We start from the raw sequence: 24,541 nt of genomic DNA on the forward strand, positions 1-24,541 counted from the left end.
TTCTGTTACCAGTTCATTCATAATGGAAGAAAAAATGAATAAATCCCCCAAGCTCATTTTAATTTCAATTGTCTTTGTAGTTAAACTTTAAAAGGAACTTTAAATTACTGTAGTAAACTGACTTAAAATTATCCCCTTTGCTTTGCCTGACCAGCTCTCTAGTGACCAGAAGATACATGAGAAGGTGATATGTGGAAGAAAAGCAGTGTTTGATTTATTTGTTAGTAACCGTATTCAGTTGCTGAATTAAATATATTTGAATAATACTCAGTTACTTACCTACTGGAGAAACAGCTAAAGTAAATTTGCTTGGGTCACTGGGTGAGCTTAGGCCAGCAGAATTTTCAGCATATACACGGAACTGGTAATCTAGGCCTTCCATTAGGCCGGTGGCTCTATATTCTCTTCCAGATATTGGCGATGTGTTAACTCTTTGCCAGAGGATGCTGTTTCTTTCTTTCTTTTCAACATGGAATCCAGTAACTTCTGAACCACCATCATAAACTGGAGCATCCCAAGTTAGTGACATGCCATCAGAAGTCACATTGTATACAACGGGCTTTCCTGGGGGGCCAGGAATCCTGAACTGGTGTTTTGCCACAATGGTGTTCGAGACGAGGGGCTGGCTGACTCCATATCTATTTTCCGCCCTAACCCTAAACTGATATTCAGCATCTTTGACTAGATTAGGAACTTTGAAGGTTGTCCTGGCAACACTTGAACACACCATCTTCCAATTAGTTTGTGAAGCTTCCCTCTTCTCAATGCTGTAACAAGTAATTTCTCCTCCTCCGTCATCTTCAGGCACGTCCCATGACATGATGACACTGTCAGCCTTGATTTCATCAAATCGAATAGGCCCTTTGGGCTTTGATGGCGGGCCAAGTGTGATGATTGTAATGGGAATTGAGGTTCTACAAACTGCATTATCAAGAATAACGGTGTATTTCCCTCCATTCTCCTTCTTGACATTCTTAATACTCAAAGTAATCTTGTTTTCAGTTTTACTGAAACGAACATACTCGCTTTCTTTCAATGGCAAACCATCTTTCAGCCAACTGATAGATGGTTTGGGTTTTCCTTTATAAGGTAATTCGAGGTGCACATTATGCCCAATTCTCACAGCGACTTGTGCCCCAGGGATATCTGACAGGTCAACGTCAGGTGTAATCACAAGTTCTTTCACTGTAATTGGCCCAATAGTGACAGGATCACTCAGTCCTTTATCGTTTTTGGCAAACACTCTGAATTCCAGGAGTGACTGTTCCTTAAGTTGGCCAACTTCAATTTCACAGGTCTTACTTATGCCAGCATGTGACCACATTTGTTCACCTTTACCTTTCCTTTCCACAACATATTCTGTGATGACGCTACCACCATCAAAGTCAGGCTTGGTCCAACTTAGGGTAACAGATGTCTTTGTTGAGTCTTTCATTGAGAGATCACGTATAGGAGCTGGGACTTCAGCAGCCTTCACTGGTTCTGTAGTTTCACAAGGTTCCCCAATTCCAATTTCATTTTCTGCAAGAACTCTGAAGAAGAATGGTGTTTTCTCTGACAAATCTGTTATCTTAAAGGATGTACTGGTACATTTGTGTGACACTGAAGACCATGTTCTCTTGGTGGCATCTCTCTTTTCAATGACATAATTAATTATGGGAGATCCTCCATCAATGAGAGGAGGATCCCAGAACAAAGTGACTGTGCCTCGAGAAACATGTTTAACCTGTAGTTTCTGGCAGGCGGCTGGTGTATCAAGCACTTTAACGCTCACGGTTGAAGACTTGGGTTGACCAACGCCATTTTCTATTGTGAGAATGTATTTTCCTGTATCATTGCGAGTGACTTGAGGAATAATGAGTAACGAAGAAGAATCGGTGTTTTGGATGTTGTATCTGGCATCACTGCCAAGATTCTTCTCATCTTTTCTCCATGTGACAGTAGGTGGAGGTCTGCCTTTAAAGGGAATCAACACTTGTACATCTTCACCAGCTTTAGCTATAACAGAGGTTCTGAGAGCCACATCTAGGTCGATCTCTGGTTCCTCTGTAGACATAAAATGGACATATATTTTGAGTTTTAAAGCAAGAAAATGTTTTCCTAGAAGCACTCTAATAAAAACAAAACAAAACACAGCCATACCCATAGGTACATACCAAGTATATCTTTAGCTTGTACAGGTTCAGTCATTTCTATAGGTTCTCCTTGTCCAGCACAGTTTATGGCAGATACCTGGAAGTAGTAGTTGACTCCAGGTTTCAGATTAGATACCACATATTCTGTAGTTCTGACCTCTCCCTTGGTAGAGACAACAGTCCATTCCTCTTCCTCTCCTTGTCTCATCGCGACAACATATCCAGTAACAGCACTGCCTCCATCATAGACGGGTTTACTCCAGCCAAGAGTGATGGATGATTTGGTTGAATCTGCAACTCTTATCTTAGCTGGTGGGCCTGGAGGGTCTGGAATGGCCATTCGTAATATAGTCATTACATAGTCATGCACAATTTGGTGACACAAAAGAGACACAGGTGAAGATGCTGCATTATGACCACTTACCAATAGGATCAGCAGCTTTGTAGAAGTCAGATGGTTCAGAAAATGGACCCTGACCAGCAGCATTGACAGCACAAACTCGGTATTGGTAGTCACTGTTTTCCGTGAGTCCTGTCACTTTCTCTCTGGTGTCACGGATAGTCTCCTTTAAGACTTTAAACCATCCGAGACTCTTCTTGTCTCTTTTCTCAAGGTAATAGCCGCTTACTTCACTACCACCATCCGCAACTGGTCTGCTCCAGACAACGGTCATTGAATTCTTGGTGATCTTTGTCACCTCTGGTATGCCCGGGGGCCCAGGAGTAACTGTTCAGAAAGGAAAAGGAAAATGAGTTTGAAGGATCAATATCATGGATCAATTCTACCTTTCAATCTTCAGATCCTATGCAAGAATATTGCTTTCGCTGATTGATACTTTCCCTTGTGACAAGGATGACAATGAGGAGAGATGTGAAACAAAAGAAAACCAAAATCATTCTAAGAAAACATGCAAGCTAGCAGAATAGTTTATTTGTAAAATTCTCAAGCATTTGAGTTCAGTTTCCTAATGAAATCATGTCTCACCAAAGGCATTCTTTGCCACCACTGGCTCGGATTCCAGTGGATCACCAATTCCATATTTGTTCACGGCTCGAACTCGGAAGACGTATTCATTTCCTTTGATGATTTTGGTGGTTTTGATGATGCACTCTTCCAAATTTTCAGACACCATAGACCACACTACGCGGCTTGTCTCGCGTTTTTCCACAATGTAGTGAGTGATTTTTGCACCACCGTCATCCGCTGGAGGGCGCCAGAGAAGAGTTATTTTTTCAGCAGTGACCGTCTTAAATTCAATTGGACCACCCGGAGGTCCTGGTTTGTCTGTTAATGAAAGAAGAAGACAGTATGTCAGTTCTTTTTAAAAGGCTACTGATTTAAAATTGCCAAGTTTTCAACAAACAAAATACGATGCTGGCCTATAGACGGCACCTACCAAGGATCTGTACTCTGATGGTGGCTGAGGCCGAGCCCATGGCGTTCCTCAGTTTTAATTCGTAGCTTCCACTATTAAGGCGATTTGCATCTTTGATGAGTACAGATGCAAGGTCGGTGGTATTTTCAATGCATACCAGGGCGTTGGTTTGTAACTCTTTATCATCTTTATACCACTCAATTGTAGGCTCAGGTTTGCCGGAAATGCCGGCTCTGAGCTTCACAGATGTACCGGCTCTGTATTTGACAACTTCTGTGTATTCTAGAGGCAAATCAATTACAGGTCCACCTGTGGGGAAAACACATGAAATATTTAAAAGCTCAGAAGGATGGAAAAAATAATTGCTACTTCAAAGTGGGGTTGTTGGCTTTTCTGAAGTCATATGTGCATATATGGTGGTTCTAATTTTATGTACCTATTATTTTAAACATTCAAATTTTGCAAGCCACGCTTCTATCCCAGACGGGGAAGAAAGGTGGTGAGGAAGCTCAGTCCTCCAGGGACGCTGCACTAATGGCACAGGGACTTCAATGCCTTTGAGATGTATATGAATGTCTATCAGGTATTTAATTCCAGGGACAAAATGGAATATGGTAGTGAGAACATCCCCGGAGAAGCTGAATTATACATTTTTTTTTTCATTCTAGGTCCTCCTTTCTTCTGACTACCTCCTATTCTTGTTATTTTCCCTTCCCAGTTCACTGACATCCAAGTATGGGCTGTTCATGTCTGACTCTCAAAGTCTGAATTCTTTACTTCTAGAACTCTACATTTCACTAGACAGATTTTTCTGCCAGGCTGCTTAGAACTTTTGAGAAACAGAACTAAATTTGTTGACTTGCTTCGCAGCCTCACAGCAAAGCCTGATTCATAAAGAGTAGCCCTGAGATTCTGAGCATGGGGACAGGAGTGGAGACTTTTACTCAGATACCAGAGAGACTCTTTAGATAGGGGGTACTTTTTGAAAAAGTGTCACAGGGTACCTAACCCTCATGAAATTTTAGTTTTGAATCCATTGTTGAGTTGAATGTGTTTGTGATTTTCCAGAATGGCCAACTATGTGTATTTTGGAATGACTGCAAAGCAGAGAGAGTTCTGGAGTCTCTTTGAATTTCCACTGTACACTAATGAGCTGCTCCCTGTTGAAGGTTGAAGTTGGAAAGGACTTTCGATATCCTGTAGTCCAAATCTCACATTTTACAGTTAAGAGAGCAGGAAGGATTAAAGAATTTTCCTGTGACTCCCAGCTAGTTCACATAATTTCTTCCAAATACCTAATTGAGATGCATAGTAAAAGATATATTCTATAGACTAGGACCAGAACAAGTATGGAGAAATATTGGGTTAAATTGCTACTGGGACTTGAAGTTCTAAAAATGCTTACCATAAGAATCAATGCATGTAATGGGGCCTACAACCTCGGATGGATTGCTGACCGAACCAACGGCATTTCTAGCAAAGACCCGGAATTCATACTGGGAATTCTGAGTCAAGCCAGAGACAATGAATTGAGTCTCGATAACATTGGTGAAGCTGGCCTTGGTCCATCTGCCATCTGGAAGATCTCGCCTCTCAACAATATAGCCTGTAATCTTGCTTCCTCCATCGAAAGCTGGCTGTAGCCATGAAAGGCTGACAGAGTTCTTTGAAATATCAGTGATACGGACATTTCTTGGAGGTTCTGTGGTAATAAGAGAAAGCAGATCAGTGGAACTTGCAGCAACATTATTTTGCTTTGCAGAAATAAGATGTGCATTTGTAAGTAGTCAAAACCCTCCTCCTCAAGAAAAATACATACCACAGGCGTCAATGGCTAGAACTGGTTCGGAAGGATGGCTGGGTTTTCCAATACCAGCAGCATTTTCTGCATATACCCTGAATTCATAAATAAGTCCAGCACTGATTGTTGTGACTTTGAAGTGAGTTGTGCGGATAACCAATTTGTTGGCTTTTTGCCATAAAATACTGTTTCTGTCTTTCATTTCCAGGTGATAGCCTATAACTGCGCTGCCTCCATTGGACACTGGTTCATGCCAGGCCACGGTGATGCTTTCTCGAGTAACATTAGTGACCCATGGTGTAGATGGTGGTCCAGGTGTTGCTACAAAAGAGAGAAATCCCTTAGGTTAGCACAGACCTTTAAAACATTTATGTGAATGAAAACCTGGGATCTTTGAAACGTTTGGCAACTTACTGTATGGAAGTTTGACAGTCACACACGCTGAATCTATGTGATCACTGATGCCAAAGCGGTTTTCTGCCTTGATGCGGAACTGGTATTCTTCTCCTGTGGTCAGTTTCATGACTTTAATCGTGGTTCTTGCAACTGTTGTAGACACCTCAGTCCATACTGTAGTACTTGTCTCTCTCTTGAGTACGATGTAATTAGTAACTTGACTTCCACCATCATACTTAGGTGGCTCCCATTTGAGAGTCACGCTTTCTTCTGTTATGTCACTGATAACAACAGGGCCAGTTGGGGGACCAGGCCTGTCCAGTACAATGATGTTAATGAAAGCTTTGGTTGTCCCACTGGAGTTGGCAGCAGTGATCTCATATCTTCCAGCATCAGTGGTAACACTTTCTTTGAGATTGATGGTCAGGTTCTCAGCGGTAACTTCAGTATTAAATCTCATGGTTGCTTTCAGGGGCACACCATCTCTTGACAAGGTCACTTTGGGCAGCGGTTTACCAGAAATTGGAATGTCAACTTTAAGGTTTGAGCCAGCTCTAACATATACAGTATGACTTGGGAAGTTCTTCATATCAATGTCAGGTGGTTCTAAAAAAAAAAAAAAAAAGAAAAGAGTACAGCAGATGAAGGTGAAAAAAGAGTTTCTAAAAATTAAATCAATACAAACCATCTCAAATTTGGCTTCTATAGAAAAGCAGACATACCTAGTTGTTCCTTAATAAGAACGGGAAGCAGGAGCTCTCTTGGGTCACTCAGACCAGCTTGATTTTCAGCAAACACCCGGAAAAAGTATTCAGAATTCTCCCTCAGACCAGAAACAATGTGATGGGTTGACTTCACCACTGCACATCTAACCCAGTTTTTCTGTCCCTTTTCTACTGCTTCAACGATATAGTGTACAATTCTGCTTCCACCATCGTGTTCTGGCTTCAGCCAGGTCAGGGAAACACTGTCTTTGGATACACCTGTTACTCCAAGTTTTTCAGGTGGGCTTGGCTTTTCTAAGAAAGTAAAACATCAAAAAGAAAGAGATTAGTACATTTTTTCCCCATGTGTGTTCCTTCCGCATCATCAAAGAAAAATTTTAAATGAAGGCCACATACTTCCTTTCCTTTGAGTCTCCTCCTTTTTACATAACCAGTTTGACTTCTGAGCCAAGCAAAGCTTCCCTAAGCTTTGTCATTACATGTCATAGGATGTCATAGCATTCATATTCAAATTAAGTGTCAAGTGACTAGATTAAAGGGTAAAATTTATCCCAAATTTGTCATGGGTATAAAAGGAATAAGATGAACAGTTTTATAAGAAACTTCATACAATTTCTGCACACACACTCTATCTGCAGTCATATTCAGTTATACTTAAATTCAACTCCAGCTATGTAAATTTCTACATTTTTTTTAATTAACAAAGAACTTTCTCTCTTAGAGATTTTGTGTTGTGCTATAGTATGAACTATCTGAGGTATGAACCAAAAGCCTTTAAAATTAAGTGAGATTTTTAGGTAATTCACAGTCAGACACCATTACCAGATGAGTCTTGTGTAAATAAATAATGACTTCAACTCAAAAAAAATAAAATAAAATTAAGTGAGAGTAAATAAAATGATACATATATTCTAGGAAAATTAATATGGGTATATAGATGTTCTTTGTTCTTAGAACATACCTGTTATTTTTACTCCTTCCTTTGTTTCAGCTGGCACACCAACACCAAACTCATTCTCTCCAGAGACCCGGAAGTAGTAGATGGCCCCTTCTTGTAGGTTGGTGACTTTGTAGGAGAGGCGGTTACAGTTGTTGGTCACAGAGACCCATGATTTCTTACTGGCCTCACGTTTTTCTATGTGGTAATTCTTCACTGGAGCTCCACCGTCGTTTTCAGGAACATCCCAGGATAACACAGCAGATTCTTTGGTTATATCATGTACGGTAATATTGGCTGGAGGACCAGGAGAATCTAAAACTTTGACAACTAAGGTCAGTGAAGCAGCATTCAAAATATTCTGAATTGTTAGTGTATATTTTCCAGAATCATTTCGGTTGGCATTTTCAATAGTAAGTGACGTACGAGAGTCTGTGGAATCAATATAAGCTCTGGTGCGGAGGTCAGTGTCTGGCTTACTCCACGAGACACTAGGCACTGGTCTTCCCCGGAAAGGTACGGTCATGGTAAATGAGGAACCGGCCTTGACAATCAAGGTCTTCTTCATTTCACTGTCAAGATCAAATACAGGTTCTTCTTCTCTTTCTTTTGCGATCTGGGGATCCGAGCTATCACTGGGATCACTAGCACCGATCTTATTGACAGATCTTACTCTGAAAACATATTCGGCTCCTGTAGTTAGTCCACCTATAGTATATTCTGTGCCTCTTAAGTTCTGAATTGCAGTTTCCCACTCAGTTTCATCAGATTTTTTGTATTCTACGGTGTATCCAGTTACTGGGGCCCCACCATCAAACAAGGGCTTAACCCAGCTGATAGTTATATTTGTCTTGCCCGAGTCCACAATCTTGGGTTTGGATGGAGGAGATGGCAAGAACACCGGGTCTTCTGCCCGAATCAAGGGAGAGGTTTCACTTGGAAGGCTCAGGCCAGCAGCGTTTTCTGCATAAACCCGGTACTCATATTCACATCCTTCCCGAAGTCCGGTTGATTTCACTCTCAGGTCATAAACTGGTTTTTTGTTTACCCGCACCCATCGTAGGCTGTTTTTCTCTCGCCTCTCAATTATATATCCAGAGATTTCACTGCCTCCATCACTCTCAGGTCTCGACCAGCAAAGGGTCATGAACTCTTTGGTCACAGATGTAATTTCCAAAGATGTGGGTGGACTTGGAACCGTAAATGGATTTAGTGCCTTTACTGCCGTGCTCTCCAGGGACTCACCAACACCATATTTATTAACACCTGTTACTCTAAAGATGTATTCATTGCCTTTGAGTAGCTTGGTTACTTTACAGGATGTTGTCCTTAACTCTCCTTCACATATTGTCCACGCGAGGCGGCTTGTTTCACGTTTTTCTACGATGTAATAGTCGATATCTGCACCACCATTTTCTTGGGGTGGTCCCCAGGAAAGGGAGCATTTCTCAGCCGTGAGGCCACTTATTTCAAGTGGTCCTGCAGGTGGGCCAGGCTTATCAAGTACCTTGCAATTAACTGCCATAGACCGAGTTCCTGCAACATTCTTCAGGGTTAGTATATACTGCCCAGTGTCTCGTCGGACACAGTCCTTCACCGTTAGCACAGTGTTATAGTCTGTTGAGACAATTTCTGTTCTTGCTCTTTCTTCAATTTCGACCCCATCCTTGGCCCAGGAAATTACCGGCAGAGGTCGCCCTGCAATGTCCGCGTTTATCTTCAGGACCTCTCCAGCTTTGACAACAATAACGTCTCGGAACTTGACATCCATCATGATTCTTGGAGCCTCGACATCGTCTTTCACTGTAATCGGCCCCGTGGATTCAGATGGCTCGCTAATGGAGTCAGCCGCATTCTTTGCAAAAACACGGAATTCATAACGCTGGTCTTCAGTAAGTTCAGTCACTTCAAAGTATGTTTCTTGTACGTTAGTAAAATTGCACTTCAGCCACCGGCCATCTGGTAGCTCTCTACGTTCGATAATGTAGCCTGTGATCTTAGCTCCACCGTCATAATGTGGTTTGGACCACTTAAGCGACACTGATTTTCTTGTGATATTTGTGACTTCAGGTTGTCCGGGAGGATCACAAGGATCCCTTGCAGGGACCGGTTCGCAGGATTTACTGCATTTGCCGATTCCAGCGATGTTCTCGGCGTACACACGATACTCATACATCAGTCCTTCGTCGAGGCCGGAGACTTTCATTTGCGTATCGGCGATGAGGATTTTATTTGCTTTGGACCAAAGAATGCTGCTTCTCTCTTTATATTCAAGGTGATAGCCAATTACTTGACTTCCTCCATCATTAACTGGCACTTGCCAGCTTACAATCATGGTCGATTTTGTGGCATGCACGACTTTAGGAGTACCAGGAGGGCCCGGGGGGCTGAATGGATACTCTGCAACAACAGGTGCAGACTCGCTGTAGGAGCTCCTGCCAAAGCGGTTTTCTGCACACACCCGGAACTGGTACTCACTTCCTGTGGTCAGACGAACTATTTTAATGGATGTTCTTGCCACTGCTTGTGAAACCACGTGCCATGTGGTAGAAGTGGTTTCTCTCTTTTCAACGATGTAATTGCTGATTTGGCAGCCGCCATCGTATTCTGGAGGATTCCAAGAAATGGTTACATTGTCACAACTGACCTCATCGATGTGAACAGGTCCTGGAGGCCCTGGTTTGTCAAGGACGATCACAGTAATAGGAACGGTTATGGCCCCGGCACTGTTTGAAACACACAATTCATAAGTTCCGACATCTTCCCTTGAAGCTTCCTTAATGGAGAGTGATGTTACGGTCTTTGAAGAAGAGACGTTGACCCGTGTCGTTTCCTTAAGAATCTGACCGTCCTTTTTCCAGCTTACGGTCGCTTGAGGTCTTCCTTTAAATGGAACATCAATCTTCAGTTGGTCTCTAGCCTTTACATTGAAAGTATTGAAAGGAAGCTCAACTGAGGGCTTTATTTCAATGTCCCGTGCAATTACCGGCACTCCAAGTTGTCTCGGGTCACCTCTTCCTTTTTCATTCACTGCAGCTACCCTGAAGGTGTACTCTTCTCCTGCAGTTAGGCCAGATATAGTCGCCTCCAGAGTCTTAACTTGTGTGCAAGTGCTCCATTTTTCACTCCCTTTAGTCTGCATTTCAACTACATAACCAGTAATTTTGCTGCCACCGTCACTTTCTGGTTTCTCCCACTTAATTGTAGCTGTATTGCGGGTCACGTCGACAAGGGTCACTCTTCCGGGTGGGAGGGGTGGTTCAGAAACTTTAACGGGTTCAGTTGTTTCAGCTGGCAAACCGATCCCATATTCATTGGAAGCCAAGACTCGGAAGTAGTAAGAACATCCTTCTTGTAGATTTTCAATTTTAAATGTATTCTTGGTGCAGTTGTTTGTAACCGTAGCATATGCTTTTCTTGTAGTTTCTCGTTTTTCGACAATGTAGTTTGTAATCTTCGCTCCACCATCGATAAGTGGTGGCTCCCAAGACAAGATCACCGAGTCTTTCTTTACTTCTCTTACATTCAAATTCACAGGGGCGCTTGGCGAGTCAAGAACTCTGACGTTAACAAAAGCTGTCTTAGAACCGCTGTTATTTTCTAGCGTCAGGTTATACCGACCGCTATCAAATCTGGTGACGTTGTCAATGACTAACATTGTGTATGAGCTGGTCACCTCGATCTGGGCCCTCTCAGTGAGAATGCCTTCGGCCTTCTCCCATTTAACCTCAGGTTCCGGTCGACCTTTGATGGTGACAAATAAGCGTAAAGTAGCACTTGCCCGCAGAACGACTACCTTTCTCAGGTCAGCATCGAGTTCTATTTCTGGTGGCTCCAGCCTCTCTTTCGCCACAACTGAGCCAGGTATAGTTGCAGGTTCACCCACACCTTCAGAATTGATGGCACAGATACGGAAGTTATACTCAGTGTTCTCTTTAAGCTTGGTCACTGTGAATTGCTTTCCTTGTAATCCTGTTGGTGGAGTGCAAGTTGTCCATTCATCCGCAGAAGCTTCTTTGACCTCAACGACATAGCCCTTAACGGGTGCACCGCCATCATAAATAGGCTTACTCCACGCCAGGGAGACAGAAGATCTGGAAGTATCCGTCACTTTTGGATTACTTGGTGGACCTGGTGGATACAGAGCATCACAGGCACGGTAGAAAACAGATGGCTCGCTTGGTTCACCCACGCCAGCTGCGTTTTCGGCAGCAACTCTGAACTCGTAGGAATGACCTTCGGTAAGGCCAGTTACCCTGAACCGGAGATCTGTTAGAGTTTTCTTGTTGCACTTGGTCCATCTAATGCCTTCCTTATCTCGTTTTTCAAGAATGTAGCCCTCAATTTCGGCACCTCCGTCATCCACTGGGCGTGCCCATGTTACCACCATAGAATCTTTGGTGATTGCTGAGGCTTCGGGTGGTGAAGGGGGACCTGGTGGTTTATAAGGATTACGGGCTATCACAGGCTCGGATTCCAAGGGCTCTCCAATTCCGTATTTATTGACAGCCATGACACGGAAAATGTACTCATTACCAGGAAGCAGTTTAGTGACTTTGTAGTTGAGGGCCTGGACCTCAGTGGAAACCTGGGTCCAGGAGAGTCTGCTTGTTTCTCTCTTTTCAATGATGTAATGTGAGATATTAGCACCACCGTCCTGTAAAGGCGGGTTCCACGCCAGGTAACATTTCTCAGCAGTAACTCCAGAAACTTTCAGAGGTCCTTCTGGGGGCCCTGGCCTGTCAAGTACCTTTACAGTGATTGGTATGGACTTTGTACCACCAACGTTGCTGAGTTTCAGAATATACTGTCCTCCATCAGTACGTATACAGTCTTTGACAACAAGAGTGGTTTTCTGAATAGTAGATCTAATTTCCATCCTCGCAGCTGTTTCTTCAAGCTCTTTTCCATCTTTTGACCAAACGATATCGGGTATGGGCTTGCCGCGGATGTCAGCTTCAAGGACAAAAGTCTCTCCTGCGTGAACAACGATTACGTCTTTATATTTGGGATCCAGTGAGGCGTTCGGTGCATCAATTTCATCTCGTGCAGTAATGGCACCAGTGCTTTCAGACGGTTCACTAAAGTTGCCAGCTGCATTTCTTGCAATTACTCTAAATTCATATCGCTGGTCTTCTACAAGTCCACTCACTGTAAATTCAGTCTCTAACACGTTGGTGAAGCTGGCTTTCATCCAGCGGCCATCGGGTAGATCCTTCTTTTCTACGATATAACCTGTTATTTTGCTACCACCATCATAAGCAGGTTTCTTCCATTTCAGTGTGACATTGTTCCTTGTGATAACAATGGCTTCAGGGCGGCCAGGTGGGTCACATGGATCACGAGCGACAAAGCATTCTGACACTTTGCTAGGCTTGCCGATGCCAACGATATTTTCAGCAGAAACTTTGAACTCATACTCAAGTCCTTCATCAAGTCCGGTTGTTTTGAATTTGGTGTCTTGAATGGGAATCTTATTTAATTTGACCCATAAAATGCTGTTCTTTTCTTTCTGTTCAAGATGGTAGCCGATAACTTTGCTCCCACCATCGTTAACTGGCTCATGCCACTGCACAATCATTTGATCTTTTGAAATTGATGTCACAAAAGGAGTTCCAGGCGGTCCAGGTTCTTTAAATGGATATTGTACAACAACTGGTTTAGAATCGAGAGGGGCACTCTTTCCATACCTGTTTTCTGCAAAAATTCTAAACTGGTACTCTGTGCCTGTTTTCAGTTTGGTTACTTTAATCGTTGTTCTCGCAACTGTTGCTGATACCATCTGCCAAGTGGTGGTAGTTGTATCTCGCTTCTCTACAATGTAGTTGCTTATTTGGCAGCCACCAGTATAGGCTGGAGGTTCCCAAGATATGACCACAAAGTCTGCGCTAACTTCATCGAACCGAACTGGTCCAGTTGGAGGTCCGGGCTTTTCCAAAACAATAATGCTGAGATTTTCTGTGGCGGTACCTGCACTATTTGTTGCTGTTATAGTGTATTTTCCAAAGTCATCTTTGTTACTTTCTTTAATGTGCAAAATAGTTGAAGTAGCTGTTTCCTCAACATTTACTCTTGTTGTTTGTTTAAAAGGCTCACCATCTTTGACCCATGAAATTTCAGGTCTTGGTCGGCCGATAACTGGGATTTCGATTTTAAGATCCTCTCCAGCCTGGACGGTATATGTGTTAAATGGCAACTTAAAACTAGGCTGTATGGTCAAGTCCTTGGCTATGACAGGAACACCGAGCACTCTTGGATCGCTTTTCCCTTTCTCGTTATAAGCCTTGACCCGGAACTGATATTCTTGTCCAGAACTCAAACCAGTAATGACTGCACTACAGACTTTGGATTCGGCAACAGTACTCCATTTTTCGGTTCCTTTGGGCTGCATTTCAACAACATAACCCAAGACTCTGCTACCACCATCATGTTCAGGTTTCTCCCACATCAGTGATGCACTGGTCTGGGACACATCCGTGAGTGTCACTTTTCCTGGCGGGGAAGGAGGTTCAGCAGCTTTCACAGCATCAACAGTTTCCACTGGAACACCAACTCCAAATTCATTTTCAGCCATGACTCTAAAGTAATAAATGGCTCCCTCTGTAAGATTCTCAACTTTAAAGCTTGTTTTACCGCATTTACTACTCACATTAGCGTATGCTTTTCTGGTTGACTCACGTTTGTCAATAACATAGTTCTTCACCTTTGCACCCCCATCAATGATGGGTGGTTCCCATACCAGAAGGACAGAATCCTTTTTAACCTCTTTGACTGTCAAATTCTGTGGAGGTCCTGGGGTGTCCAAAACTTTCACAGTCACAAAAGCGGATTTAGATCCACTGCTGTTTTCCAGCTTGAGAATGTATTTTCCGGCATCATTTCTATCACAGTTGTCTATTGATAGTTGGGTATAGTTTACCCCCTTTTCAATTTGGACCTTATCTGTGAATTCACCTTCCTCTCGAGACCAAGTGATCTCTGGTGTTGGGCGACCCTTGAATGGAATGTGAATTCTGGCCGACCCACCAGCTCTGACAACTATTCCTTTCCTTAATTCAGAGTCAAGGTCAAGTTCAGGTGCTTCAAGTTTATCTTCTGGTTTCACAGTACCAGGAACCGACGTAGCCTCACCTAAGCCAACTTTATTGAGGGCAGAGACTCGTATTTTATATTCTTGGTGCTCAATGAGTTTTGAAATTTCAAATCGAGTGGCTCTCAGGCCAGTCTGTGGAGTAACTATTTGCCATTCTTCTTCGTCTGCTTTACAGAGTTCTACTACGTAGCCTATGATCTCACTGCCACCATCATAGATGGGCTTACCCCAAGCGAGTGTAATTGAATTTTTAGTGGTGTCCACAATGTGTGCGTTGGTGGGTGGACCAGGTTTGAATATAGGATCACAAGCCTTATAATAAACCGTAGCTGGACTTGGTTCTCCCACTCCAGCAGCATTTTCTGCAGAGACTCTGAATTCGTATTCATGATCTTCTGTTAATCCTGTTACCCTCAGACGCAAATCTGTAATGCGGCGTTTACTACATTTTATCCACCTGATGCCACTTCTGTCTCTCTTCTCTACAATGTAGCCGATAATCTCACTTCCACCGTCACTATCTGGACGGTTCCAACAGACGGTCATGGAGTCCTTGGCAATGTTGGTGACTTCCAAGCTTTTTGGTGGTCCGGGAGGCACAAATGGATTTTTCATCAGTACTGGTGCAGATTCCAAAGGCTCCCCAACACCGTATTTGTTGACAGCCATTATGCGGAAAATATATTCATTCCCTTCTAAGAGTTTGGTAATTTTCAGAGAATTGGTCACAACTTCTGAAGCAACCACAGTCCAGGCAAGTCGACTTGTTTCTCTCTTTTCAACGACATAGTGAGAAATGTCACTGCCACCATCTTGAAGTGGTGGAGACCATGTCAAAGAGCATTTTTCAGAAGTGACTCCAGTAACCTGGACTGGCCCTTCTGGAGGTCCTGGCCTGTCCAATACTTTTACATTTACTGGGAAAGACTTAGAACCTGCAACATTGGAAGCTCTTAAAATATACTGTCCACCATCAATTCTAATGGCATCCTTCACAATAAGTAAAGCCTTAAAATCTGTGTTCTTTATCTCACATCTGGCAGATTCTTCAATTTCCTTATCTCCTCGTAACCACTCAATGGTAGGAAGGGGCTTTCCGTGGACATCAGCCTCAAGCCTGAATGTTTCACCAGCATTCACCACAATTGTGTCTCTGAATTTTGGATCCATTGAAATTCTTGGAAGTTCAACCTCATCCCTGGCAGTTATTGGTCCAGTACTGTCAGAGGGTTTACTTATTACACCAGCTGCATTCTTCGCAATGACTCTAAACTCATATCTTTGATCTTCAGTAAGGCCTGACACGGTAAATTGAGTCTCGATGACATTTGTGAAGCTGGCTTTCATCCAGCGACCCTCAGGCAAATCACGTTTCTCTATGATGTAACCTGTAATCATACTTCCGCCATCATATTCAGGTTTGGTCCACTGTAAAGTGATTTCATTTCTTTTAACCATTATTGCTTCTGGGGTTCCTGGCGGGTCACAGGGATCTCTGGCTACGTAGCATTCGGAATTCTTGCTTGCTTTACCTACACCAACAATATTTTCAGCATAAACTCTGAACTCATATTCAATGCCCTCTTCAAGATTGAGTGCTTTAAACTGAGTGTCATGAATAATAGTTTTGTTGACTTTTGTCCACAAAATGCTATTTCTTTCCTTCCTCTCAAGGTGGTAACCTATGACGGGGCTTCCGCCGTTATTGATTGGTTCATGCCACTGAACGACCATGGCGTCTTTGGAAATGGCTGTGACAAATGGTGTGCCTGGAGGGCCTGGTTCTTTGTAGGGATATTGAGCTACAATTGGCTCCGACTCCAGGGCAAAGCTTTGTCCGTACCTGTTTTCAGCAAATATTCTGAATTGGTATTCTGTACCAGTTTTCAGTTTGGTCACTTTGAGTGTGGTTCTGGCAACAGTAGCAGAAACCGTGTCCCATACCGTGGTGGTTGTGTCTCTTTTCTGAACAATGTAGTTGGTGATTTGGCAGCCCCCTGTGTATGTTGGGGGGTTCCAAGATAGTGTAATACTTTCAGCACTGACTTCATCAAATTTAACAGGTCCTTTTGGAGGATCAGGTTTATCTAGAGTTATAACTTCAATGGATGCTGTTTTCTGACCCACAACATTAGCAACTGTGATTCCATAGTGTCCACCGTCATCCTTATGCGTTTCTTTAATGCTGAGTACGGTGAGGTCAGGGGAATCAGTAACGTTGACTCTTGTGGTCTGCTTCAGTGGAAGACCATCTTTAGTCCAGGTAATGGTTGGCTTAGGACGTCCAGAAATTGGCACTTCTATTTTCAAATCTTGGCCAACCTGTACACTGTAGTTGCTGAATGCAGGTCTCACATCTGGCTCGATGACCAGATCTTTCGCAACTACTGGAACAGCAAGGGACCTGGGATCACTTCTTCCCTTTTCATTTACGGCCACAACTCTAAAGAGGTATTCTTCTCCCTGAGTCAGGTTAGTAATTACCGCTTCGAGGGACTTGACTCGAGCACACTCTGACCATTTCTCGCTGTGCTTAGCTTGCATTTCCACAATATACTGAATGATTTTACTGCCACCATCATGTTCGGGCTTTGTCCAACTCAAGGAAACACTGTTTCTGGTGACATCATCCACAGTTATCTTTCCTGGAGGTTGTGGGACTTCTGCAACCTTAATAGGATCAGCAGTGTGGGCAGGAAGGCCAATACCGTACTCGTTCTCAGCTGTGACTCTGAAGTAATAACTGCAGCCTTCCTGGAGTTGTTCAATCTTCCAAGAATTCTTATGGCAGTTTGTTACAACTGCAGCATATGATTTTCTTGTGGCCTCACGTTTCTCAACAATGTAATTTTTAATCTTGGATCCCCCATCCAGCAGAGGCGGTTCCCATGTAATTGATACTGAGTCTTTAGTGATTTCTGTGACTTTCAGGTTAACAGGTGGACTTGGTGTGTCCAGGACTCTCACAGTAACAAAGGCAGACTTTGTTCCACTGCTGTTTTCTAATGTGAGAGTGTATTTTCCACTATCGTATCGGTTGACATTGTCAAGAACGAGAGAGGTGAAACTGCTAGTGACATCAATTATAGCTGCATCTCGGATTTCACCATCCATCTTCCCCCATTTAACTTCTGGTGTAGGACGACCTTTGATGGGAACAAATAGCCTTAAGGAGCCACCTGCCCTTATGTTAATAATTTTCCTTAGTTCTAGGTCAAGTTCAATGTCTGGTGCTTCTAATTTTTCTTCAACTATAACAGGTCCTGGGACATCCGCATGTTCTCCAACTCCAGCTTTATTGACAGCACAGATACGGAAATTGTACTCATGCTTCTCCAATAGCTTTTCTACTTCTATATTTGTTTTATTGATTCCAGTTGGTGGAGTGCACATGGTCCATTCGCCAACACTCACATCACATTTTTCGACAATGTAGCCTTGGATTTCACAGCCACCGTCATATATTGGTTTGCTCCAAGAAAGGAAGACAGAAGATCTGGTAATATCTATGACTTTGGGATTGTTTGGAGGTCCTGGTTTATAAATAGGATCACAAGCCTTTTGGTAAGCAGAAGGTAGGCTTGGTTCACTGAGTCCAGCAGCATTCTCGGCTGAGACTCTGAACTCATAATTGTGATTTTCTAGGAGTCCAGTTACTCTCAAGCGCAATTCCCCAATCAGGCGTTTGTGGCATCTTGTCCATCGAATGCCTTCCTTATCCCGTTTTTCAAGAACATATCCAAGAATTTCACTGCCACCATCAGATGCCGGTCTTTCCCATACAACAACCATTGAGTCCTTGGTCACTGTGGTGATTTCTGGAGCCTTTGGTGCATCTGGCACTACAAACGGATTCTTGGCAATTACTGGCTCAGATTCAAGCGGTTCACCAACACCATATTTGTTTACAGCCATTATACGGAAGATATATTCATTGCCTTCGAGAAGCTTAGTAACCTTGTAGCTGAGAGTCTGCACATTGGCATCAACCAGAGTCCAAACTAAGCGGCTGGTTTCTCTCCTTTCCACAATATAATTTATGATATCACTCCCACCATCCTGTAGTGGGGGTTTCCAAGCTAGTGTGCATTTTTCCGCTGTCACTCCTGATACCACAACAGGTCCTTCAGGGGGCCCTGGTCTATCGAGGACCTTGACATTTACAGTAACTGATCTCTCCCCTGCGACATTTTTGGCCTTCAGTATGTAATTGCCACTGTCAATGCGTACTGCATCCTTTACGCTGAGACTGGTGGCAAAGTCCGTGCTCTTTATTTCTAATCGAGCTGTATTTGAAAGCTCCTGATCACCTTTTACCCACTGAATGGTTGGTATTGGTTTGCCGTGAATATCTGCGTCAATCTTGAATGACTCACCAGCGTGAAGCACAATTGTGTCTTTGTATTTTGGATCCATACTTATTCGTGGTGGATCTACCTCGTCTCTTGCTGTTATTGCTCCCGTGCTTTCTGAAGGCTCACTAAACACTCCTGCAGCATTTCGAGCTATCACCCGGAACTCATACCTCTGATCTTCAACTAGGCCAGTTACTTCAAACTGAGTGTCAATGACATTCGTAAAACTGGCTTTCATCCAGCGGCCATCAGGCAATTCTTTCTTCTCTACAATGTAGCCGGTGATCTTGCTTCCACCATCATAAGTGGGTTTCTTCCACTGGAGCGTCACAGAGTTTCGTGTGACAATAATTGCCTCTGGCCGTCCAGGCGGATCGCACGGGTCACGCGCCATGTAGCATTCTGACACCTTACTTGGCTTGCCGATGCCCACGATGTTCTCTGCAGAGACTCTAAATTCATATTCAATGCCTTCATCGAGGCCAGTGGTCTTAAACTTGGTTTGAGGAATGGGCGTTTTATTCAACTTCACCCAGAGGATACTATTTCTTTCCTTGCGCTCTAGATGATAGCCGATGACTCTGCTACCTCCGTCACTCACTGGCTCATTCCACTGTACTTCCATGCTGTCCTTGGAGAAGAGCGTTACAAATGGCGTGCCAGGAGGGCCGGGGACTTTGAATGGATACTGGGCTATGACAGGCTCTGAATTCAGGTATGTGCTCTTGCCGTATCTGTTTTCAGCTGCGATCCTAAACTGGTATTCACATCCGGTCTTTAATCTACAGGCCTTGATTGTTGTCCTTGCAACAGTAGCTGATACAATTTGCCAGGTGGTTGTGGAAGTGTCCCGTTTTTCTACGATGTAATTATTGATAGAACTCCCACCGTCGTACTTAGGGGGGCCCCAGGAAAGAGTAATACTGTCAGCTGTCACTTCATCCATTTTAACGGGTCCGGTTGGAGGCCCTGGTTTGTCAAGAACAATAACATTAAGGGTTTCGGTAGCTTCGCCAGCCGAGTTAGTCAGTTTAACTGTGTAATGTCCAACATCTTCTCGGCAGGCTTCCTTTATTGTCAGTAGTGAATTATTTTCTGTGCTCTCCGCATTTACTCTAGTGGTCTGCTTCAGTGGCACGTCGTCTTTATGCCAGGTTACAGCAGGCGTAGGGCGTCCAATGAATGGAACGTCAACTTTTAGGTCTTCACCGGCCAGTACAGTGAAAGTGGTGAACAGGAGTTTGAAGGCTGGTGGGATGACAAGGTCTTTGGCAATTACTGGCACGCTCAGTTGCCTGGGATCGCTGATGCCCTTTTCGTTCTGAGCGGACACACGGAAAGAGTATTCTTCACCCTGAATTAATCCGGTTATGGTGGCTTCGGTGACTTTGACTGTGGCACATGTGGCCCACTTGTCGCTACCTTTGCTCTGCATCTCCACAATGTAGCCTAGAATTCGACTGCCTCCGTCGTGCTCTGGTTTTTCCCAAGAGAGTGACACGCTGTTTCTGGTGACATCCACCAAAGTTATTTTTCCTGGTGGAAGGGGTCGTTCTGAGGCTTTCACAGATTCCGCAGTTTCGGCAGGCAGCCCGATGCCATATTCGTTCTCAGCAAGAACCCTGAAATAGTAACTACACCCTTCCTGAAGCTGGTCTACCTTCCAGGACGTCTTGTGGCAATTTGTTGCAACAGTTGAATATGCTTTTCTGGTTGATTCCCTCTTTTCAACAATATAGTTCTTTATTTTCGAACCGCCATCAAGGAGAGGAGGCTCCCACGTCAACGTGACAGATGTCTTAGTGACCTCCTTCACCTTGAGGTCCTGCGGGGGGCCTGGGGTGTCTAGGACTCTAACATTGACAAACGCAGACTTGCTGCCCGAGCTGTTTTCTACCGTGAGTATGTATTTGCCGCTGTCGAATCTGTTTACGTTTCCGACGATGAGCAGGGTGTAAGAGCTCGTGGATTCGATGCTGGCTTTATCTAAGGACTCTCCGTGTTCCCGGGTCCACTTCACCTCAGGGGCTGGCCTGCCTTTGATGGGGACAAACAGTCTCAGGGTGCAACAAGCTCTTATGGTGACAACTTTGCGCAGGTCAGCGTCCAGCTCAATCTCTGGAGGCAGCATCCTCTCTTCAGCCTTCGGGGTCCCAGGAACCAGCGCAGGCTCTCCCATCCCTTCGGAGTTCATGGCATAGATGCGGATTTTATATTCCTGATTCTCTACGAGGTTGGTGATGGTGTAAGAAGTTGCCTTGAGCCCAGCTGGTGGAGTGACAATCTGCCACTCATCTTCCTCGGGCCGGGCAATCTCGACAATGTACCCAGTGATTTCTGAGCCACCATCGTAGATCGGTTTATTCCAAGCAATTGAAATGGATGATCTGCTTGTATCTAGAACGCGTGGGTTCCCTGGTGGGCCGGGTTTAAACACAGCGTCACAAGCTTTATAAAACGGACTCGTGGAACTCGGTGCGCTAATTCCAGCGGCGTTTTCAGCCATGATCCTGAACTCATACTCATGCCCTTCTGTTAGTCCAGACACCTTGTATCTCAAATCAGTAAGAGTCTTTTTGTTGCATTTCACCCAGCGTTGCCCAGCTTTATCACGCCGTTCTACGATATAATTGATGATTTCACTTCCACCGTCGGAGTCAGGATGTCCCCAGCAGACAACCATCGAGTCTTTAGTGATGGCTGTAACTTCGGGGTTTTTGGGTGGATCAGGGGGTCTGAACGGATTTACGGCAAGCACAGGCTCTGATTCCAGTGGCTCTCCAACTCCGTATTTATTTACAGCCATGACACGGAATATGTATTCATTGCCTTTCAAAAGCTTAGTGACCTTCAGCTTTGTCACTTGGACTTCTGAGGCGACATTTGTCCACGCCAATCTGCTGGTCTCACGTTTCTGAACTATGTAATGTTCAATCTTGGCACCTCCGTCGTCCAGTGGAGGCAACCACGACAGTACACATTTTTCTGCTGTCACTTCAGATACAGCTAAAGGTCCTTCAGGTGGGCCTGGTCTATCGAGGACTCTGACGTTGAAAATGTGTTTAGCAAACCCACCAGGATTAGTTGCTGTGAGGATATACGCGCCGCTGTCCCTTCTTGTTGAATCTTTGTTTATCAGATAAGTAGAGAAATCTGCAATTCTTATTTCTAGCTTTGCTGTGCCTTCAAGCTCCTTTCCATCTTTGGTCCATTCCATCGTTGGAAGTGGGCGACCTGAAACGTCAGCTTCTAGCTTGAATGCTTCTCCTGCTTTTAATATTATTGTGTCTTTAAACTTAACGTCCACCATTATCTTTGGTGCTTCAATGTCATCCCTGCACGTGATAGCATCTGATGGCTCAGACGGTGGACTAACAGCACCAGCGGCGTTTTTGGCAATCACTCGGAATTCGTAGGCAGCATCTTCTGTTAGGCCGCTGACTGTAAATTCATTCTCCAGAATATTGCTGAAGTTGGCCTTTAGCCACCGTCCATTGGGAAGGTCTCTCTTTTCAACTATATAACTGGTAATTTTAAAGCCTCCAGTGTATTCAGGCTTAGCCCATTTAAGTGTCACTGTGTGTCTAGTAATATTCAGAGGAACCGGTTTCCCAGGTGGGTCAATGGGATCTAAAGCAAGCATAGGTTCAGATGGCTTGCTTGGCTTGCTTTTGCCTGCCAGGTTTTCTGCAATCACTCGGAATTCATAAGCAATACCATCTGTAAGTCCACTAGATTTGAAAATGTTGCCTGGCACCAATGCTTTGCTCACGGTCTGCCAGAGAATACCATTTCGTTCTTTTCTTTCAATGTGATATCCTAAAATGGGGCTTCCACCATCAGAAAGAGGCTCATGCCAGCTAATTGTCATAGAATCTTTGGTAACTGCAGTCACCTGAGGGGTTCCAGGAGGCCCAGGAACCTTAAATGGATAGTTGGCAACTATAGGTGTTGATGTGATGCCTGGTCCAACTCCATATCTATTTTGTGCTTTTACCCGGAATTGATACTCCACTCCAGTAGTGAGGCGAGTGGCTTTATAGGTAGTGCGTATGACGGTGGTTGCTAGTTCAACCCATGTAGTGCTGTCAGTCTGCCGCATTTCTACTATGTAGTTGCTTATTGGTACACCTCCATCGTTCTCGGGCGGGTCCCAAGAGAAGGTTACAAAATCAGATGAGACTTCATCAAATCGGATTGGTCCAGTGGGTGGCCCTGGGATATCGTGGACTTGAATGGTGATGACATCACCAACCTCTCCTACAATGTTCCTTGCTGTCAATGGATAGGGCCCGCTATCACTTCTTACACACTCGTTGATATTTAAGATGGTTGAAGTTGCTGTATTTTCAAAATTAACTCTCTGTGTCTGTTTAAGAATCTGGTCTCCTTTTTTCCACGTGACTGTGGGCTTTGGCCGACCAAGCACTGGAATTTCAACTTTGATGTTGTCACCAGCTTTGGCAATGACCAATTTCTGATAAATGCCACGCAGATCCAATTCTGGAAGCATTGTCTGCTCCTTGACAATGACAGGTCTGCTTTCTCTAGGGGCACTTCTTCCTGCACTGTTCACAGCCATCACTTGGAAGGTATATTCCTCTCCTTCTGTTAGATTCTTCACCACACATTCTAGCCCTTTCACGGTTGTGATGTGAGTCCACTGGTCAGAGCCCTTTCTCTGGGCTTCAATTACATAGCCAGTGATCTTACTGCCACCATCGTGCTTTGGTTTAGGCCACGCCAGGCTGACTGTGCTCTTAGTTATGTCCATAATGTTCAGACTATCTGGTGGTGATGGTGCCTCAGAGGCTTTCACGGGTTCTGTTGTTTCTGCTGGCTCACCAATTCCATATTCGTTTTCTGCCATCACTCTGAAGAAGTATTCACAACCTTCCGACAAGCCAGTAACTTTATATGTGCATTTGTGGCACTTCGTGCTGACTGTGGAGTAAGATTTCCGTGTTGCTTCTCGTTTCTCCACGATGTAGTTTGTTATACGTGAGCCCCCATCTATCAGAGGAAGGTCCCAGTGCAGGGTGACACTGTCCTTTGTGATGTCAGTAGGCCTCAGGTTAAGGACAGGTCCTGGGGTATCCAAGACTCTGACATTAACAAAGCCACTTTTCTTCCCAGCAGCGTTTTCGATGGTCATGACAAATTTACCAGTGTCATATCTGTTACATTCTGGTATAATGAGAAGAGTAAATGATTCCGTATTCTCAATGTTAGCTCGGTTTTTCAGGTTGATGTCGTCTTTGGTCCACGTCACTTCAGGAGCAGGACGACCTTTAATTGGCACGAATATTCTAATACTGAGTCCTGCTCTAACAACCAGTGTTCTTCGAAGCTCAGCATCTAGTTCAAAATCAGGAGCCATTTCCCGTTCCACAATTTCAACGTCTGGAATCACTGCTGGCTCCCCGATACCTGCATCATTGATGGCTCTGATTCTAAAATTATATTTTTCTTTGGTCTGCAGATCAGGGACAACAAATTGAGTGATTCGGAGAGCAGTTCCTGTTGTATCTTTTATCCAGGCCTCATCTCCTACTTTTTGATGCTCTACAATATAGCCAGTGATTTCAAGTCCTCCGTCATAATGAGGCTTGCCCCATGCTAAAGAAGCAGATTTTTTGGTAGTGTCGGTGACACGTGCATTTGAAGGTGGGCCTGGGGGATCTGAAACAGAAGCAAAGACACCAAAGTGTATATTAGGAGTT

At 44.1% G+C, this 24,541-nt stretch overlaps 1 protein-coding gene across 1 annotated transcript in view; it reads right to left on the bottom strand.

Annotated features, from left to right (window-relative positions):
• Window positions 1–24,541, bottom strand: part of TTN (titin) — a 273,898-nt gene that overhangs the window by 25,546 nt on the left and 223,811 nt on the right. Inside the window, 10 exon segments of the mRNA XM_038584970.1 lie at window positions 280–2,046; window positions 2,157–2,462; window positions 2,560–2,862; window positions 3,121–3,420; window positions 3,533–3,820; window positions 4,917–5,213; window positions 5,331–5,633; window positions 5,727–6,314; window positions 6,431–6,727; window positions 7,395–24,500. Coding sequence (XP_038440898.1) covers window positions 280–2,046; window positions 2,157–2,462; window positions 2,560–2,862; window positions 3,121–3,420; window positions 3,533–3,820; window positions 4,917–5,213; window positions 5,331–5,633; window positions 5,727–6,314; window positions 6,431–6,727; window positions 7,395–24,500 — 21,555 coding nt within the window.

This window comes from Canis lupus, chromosome 36 (genome assembly GCF_011100685.1).
Source record: "Canis lupus familiaris isolate Mischka breed German Shepherd chromosome 36, alternate assembly UU_Cfam_GSD_1.0, whole genome shotgun sequence".
In the NCBI taxonomy this organism is placed as follows: Eukaryota; Metazoa; Chordata; class Mammalia; order Carnivora; family Canidae; genus Canis; species Canis lupus.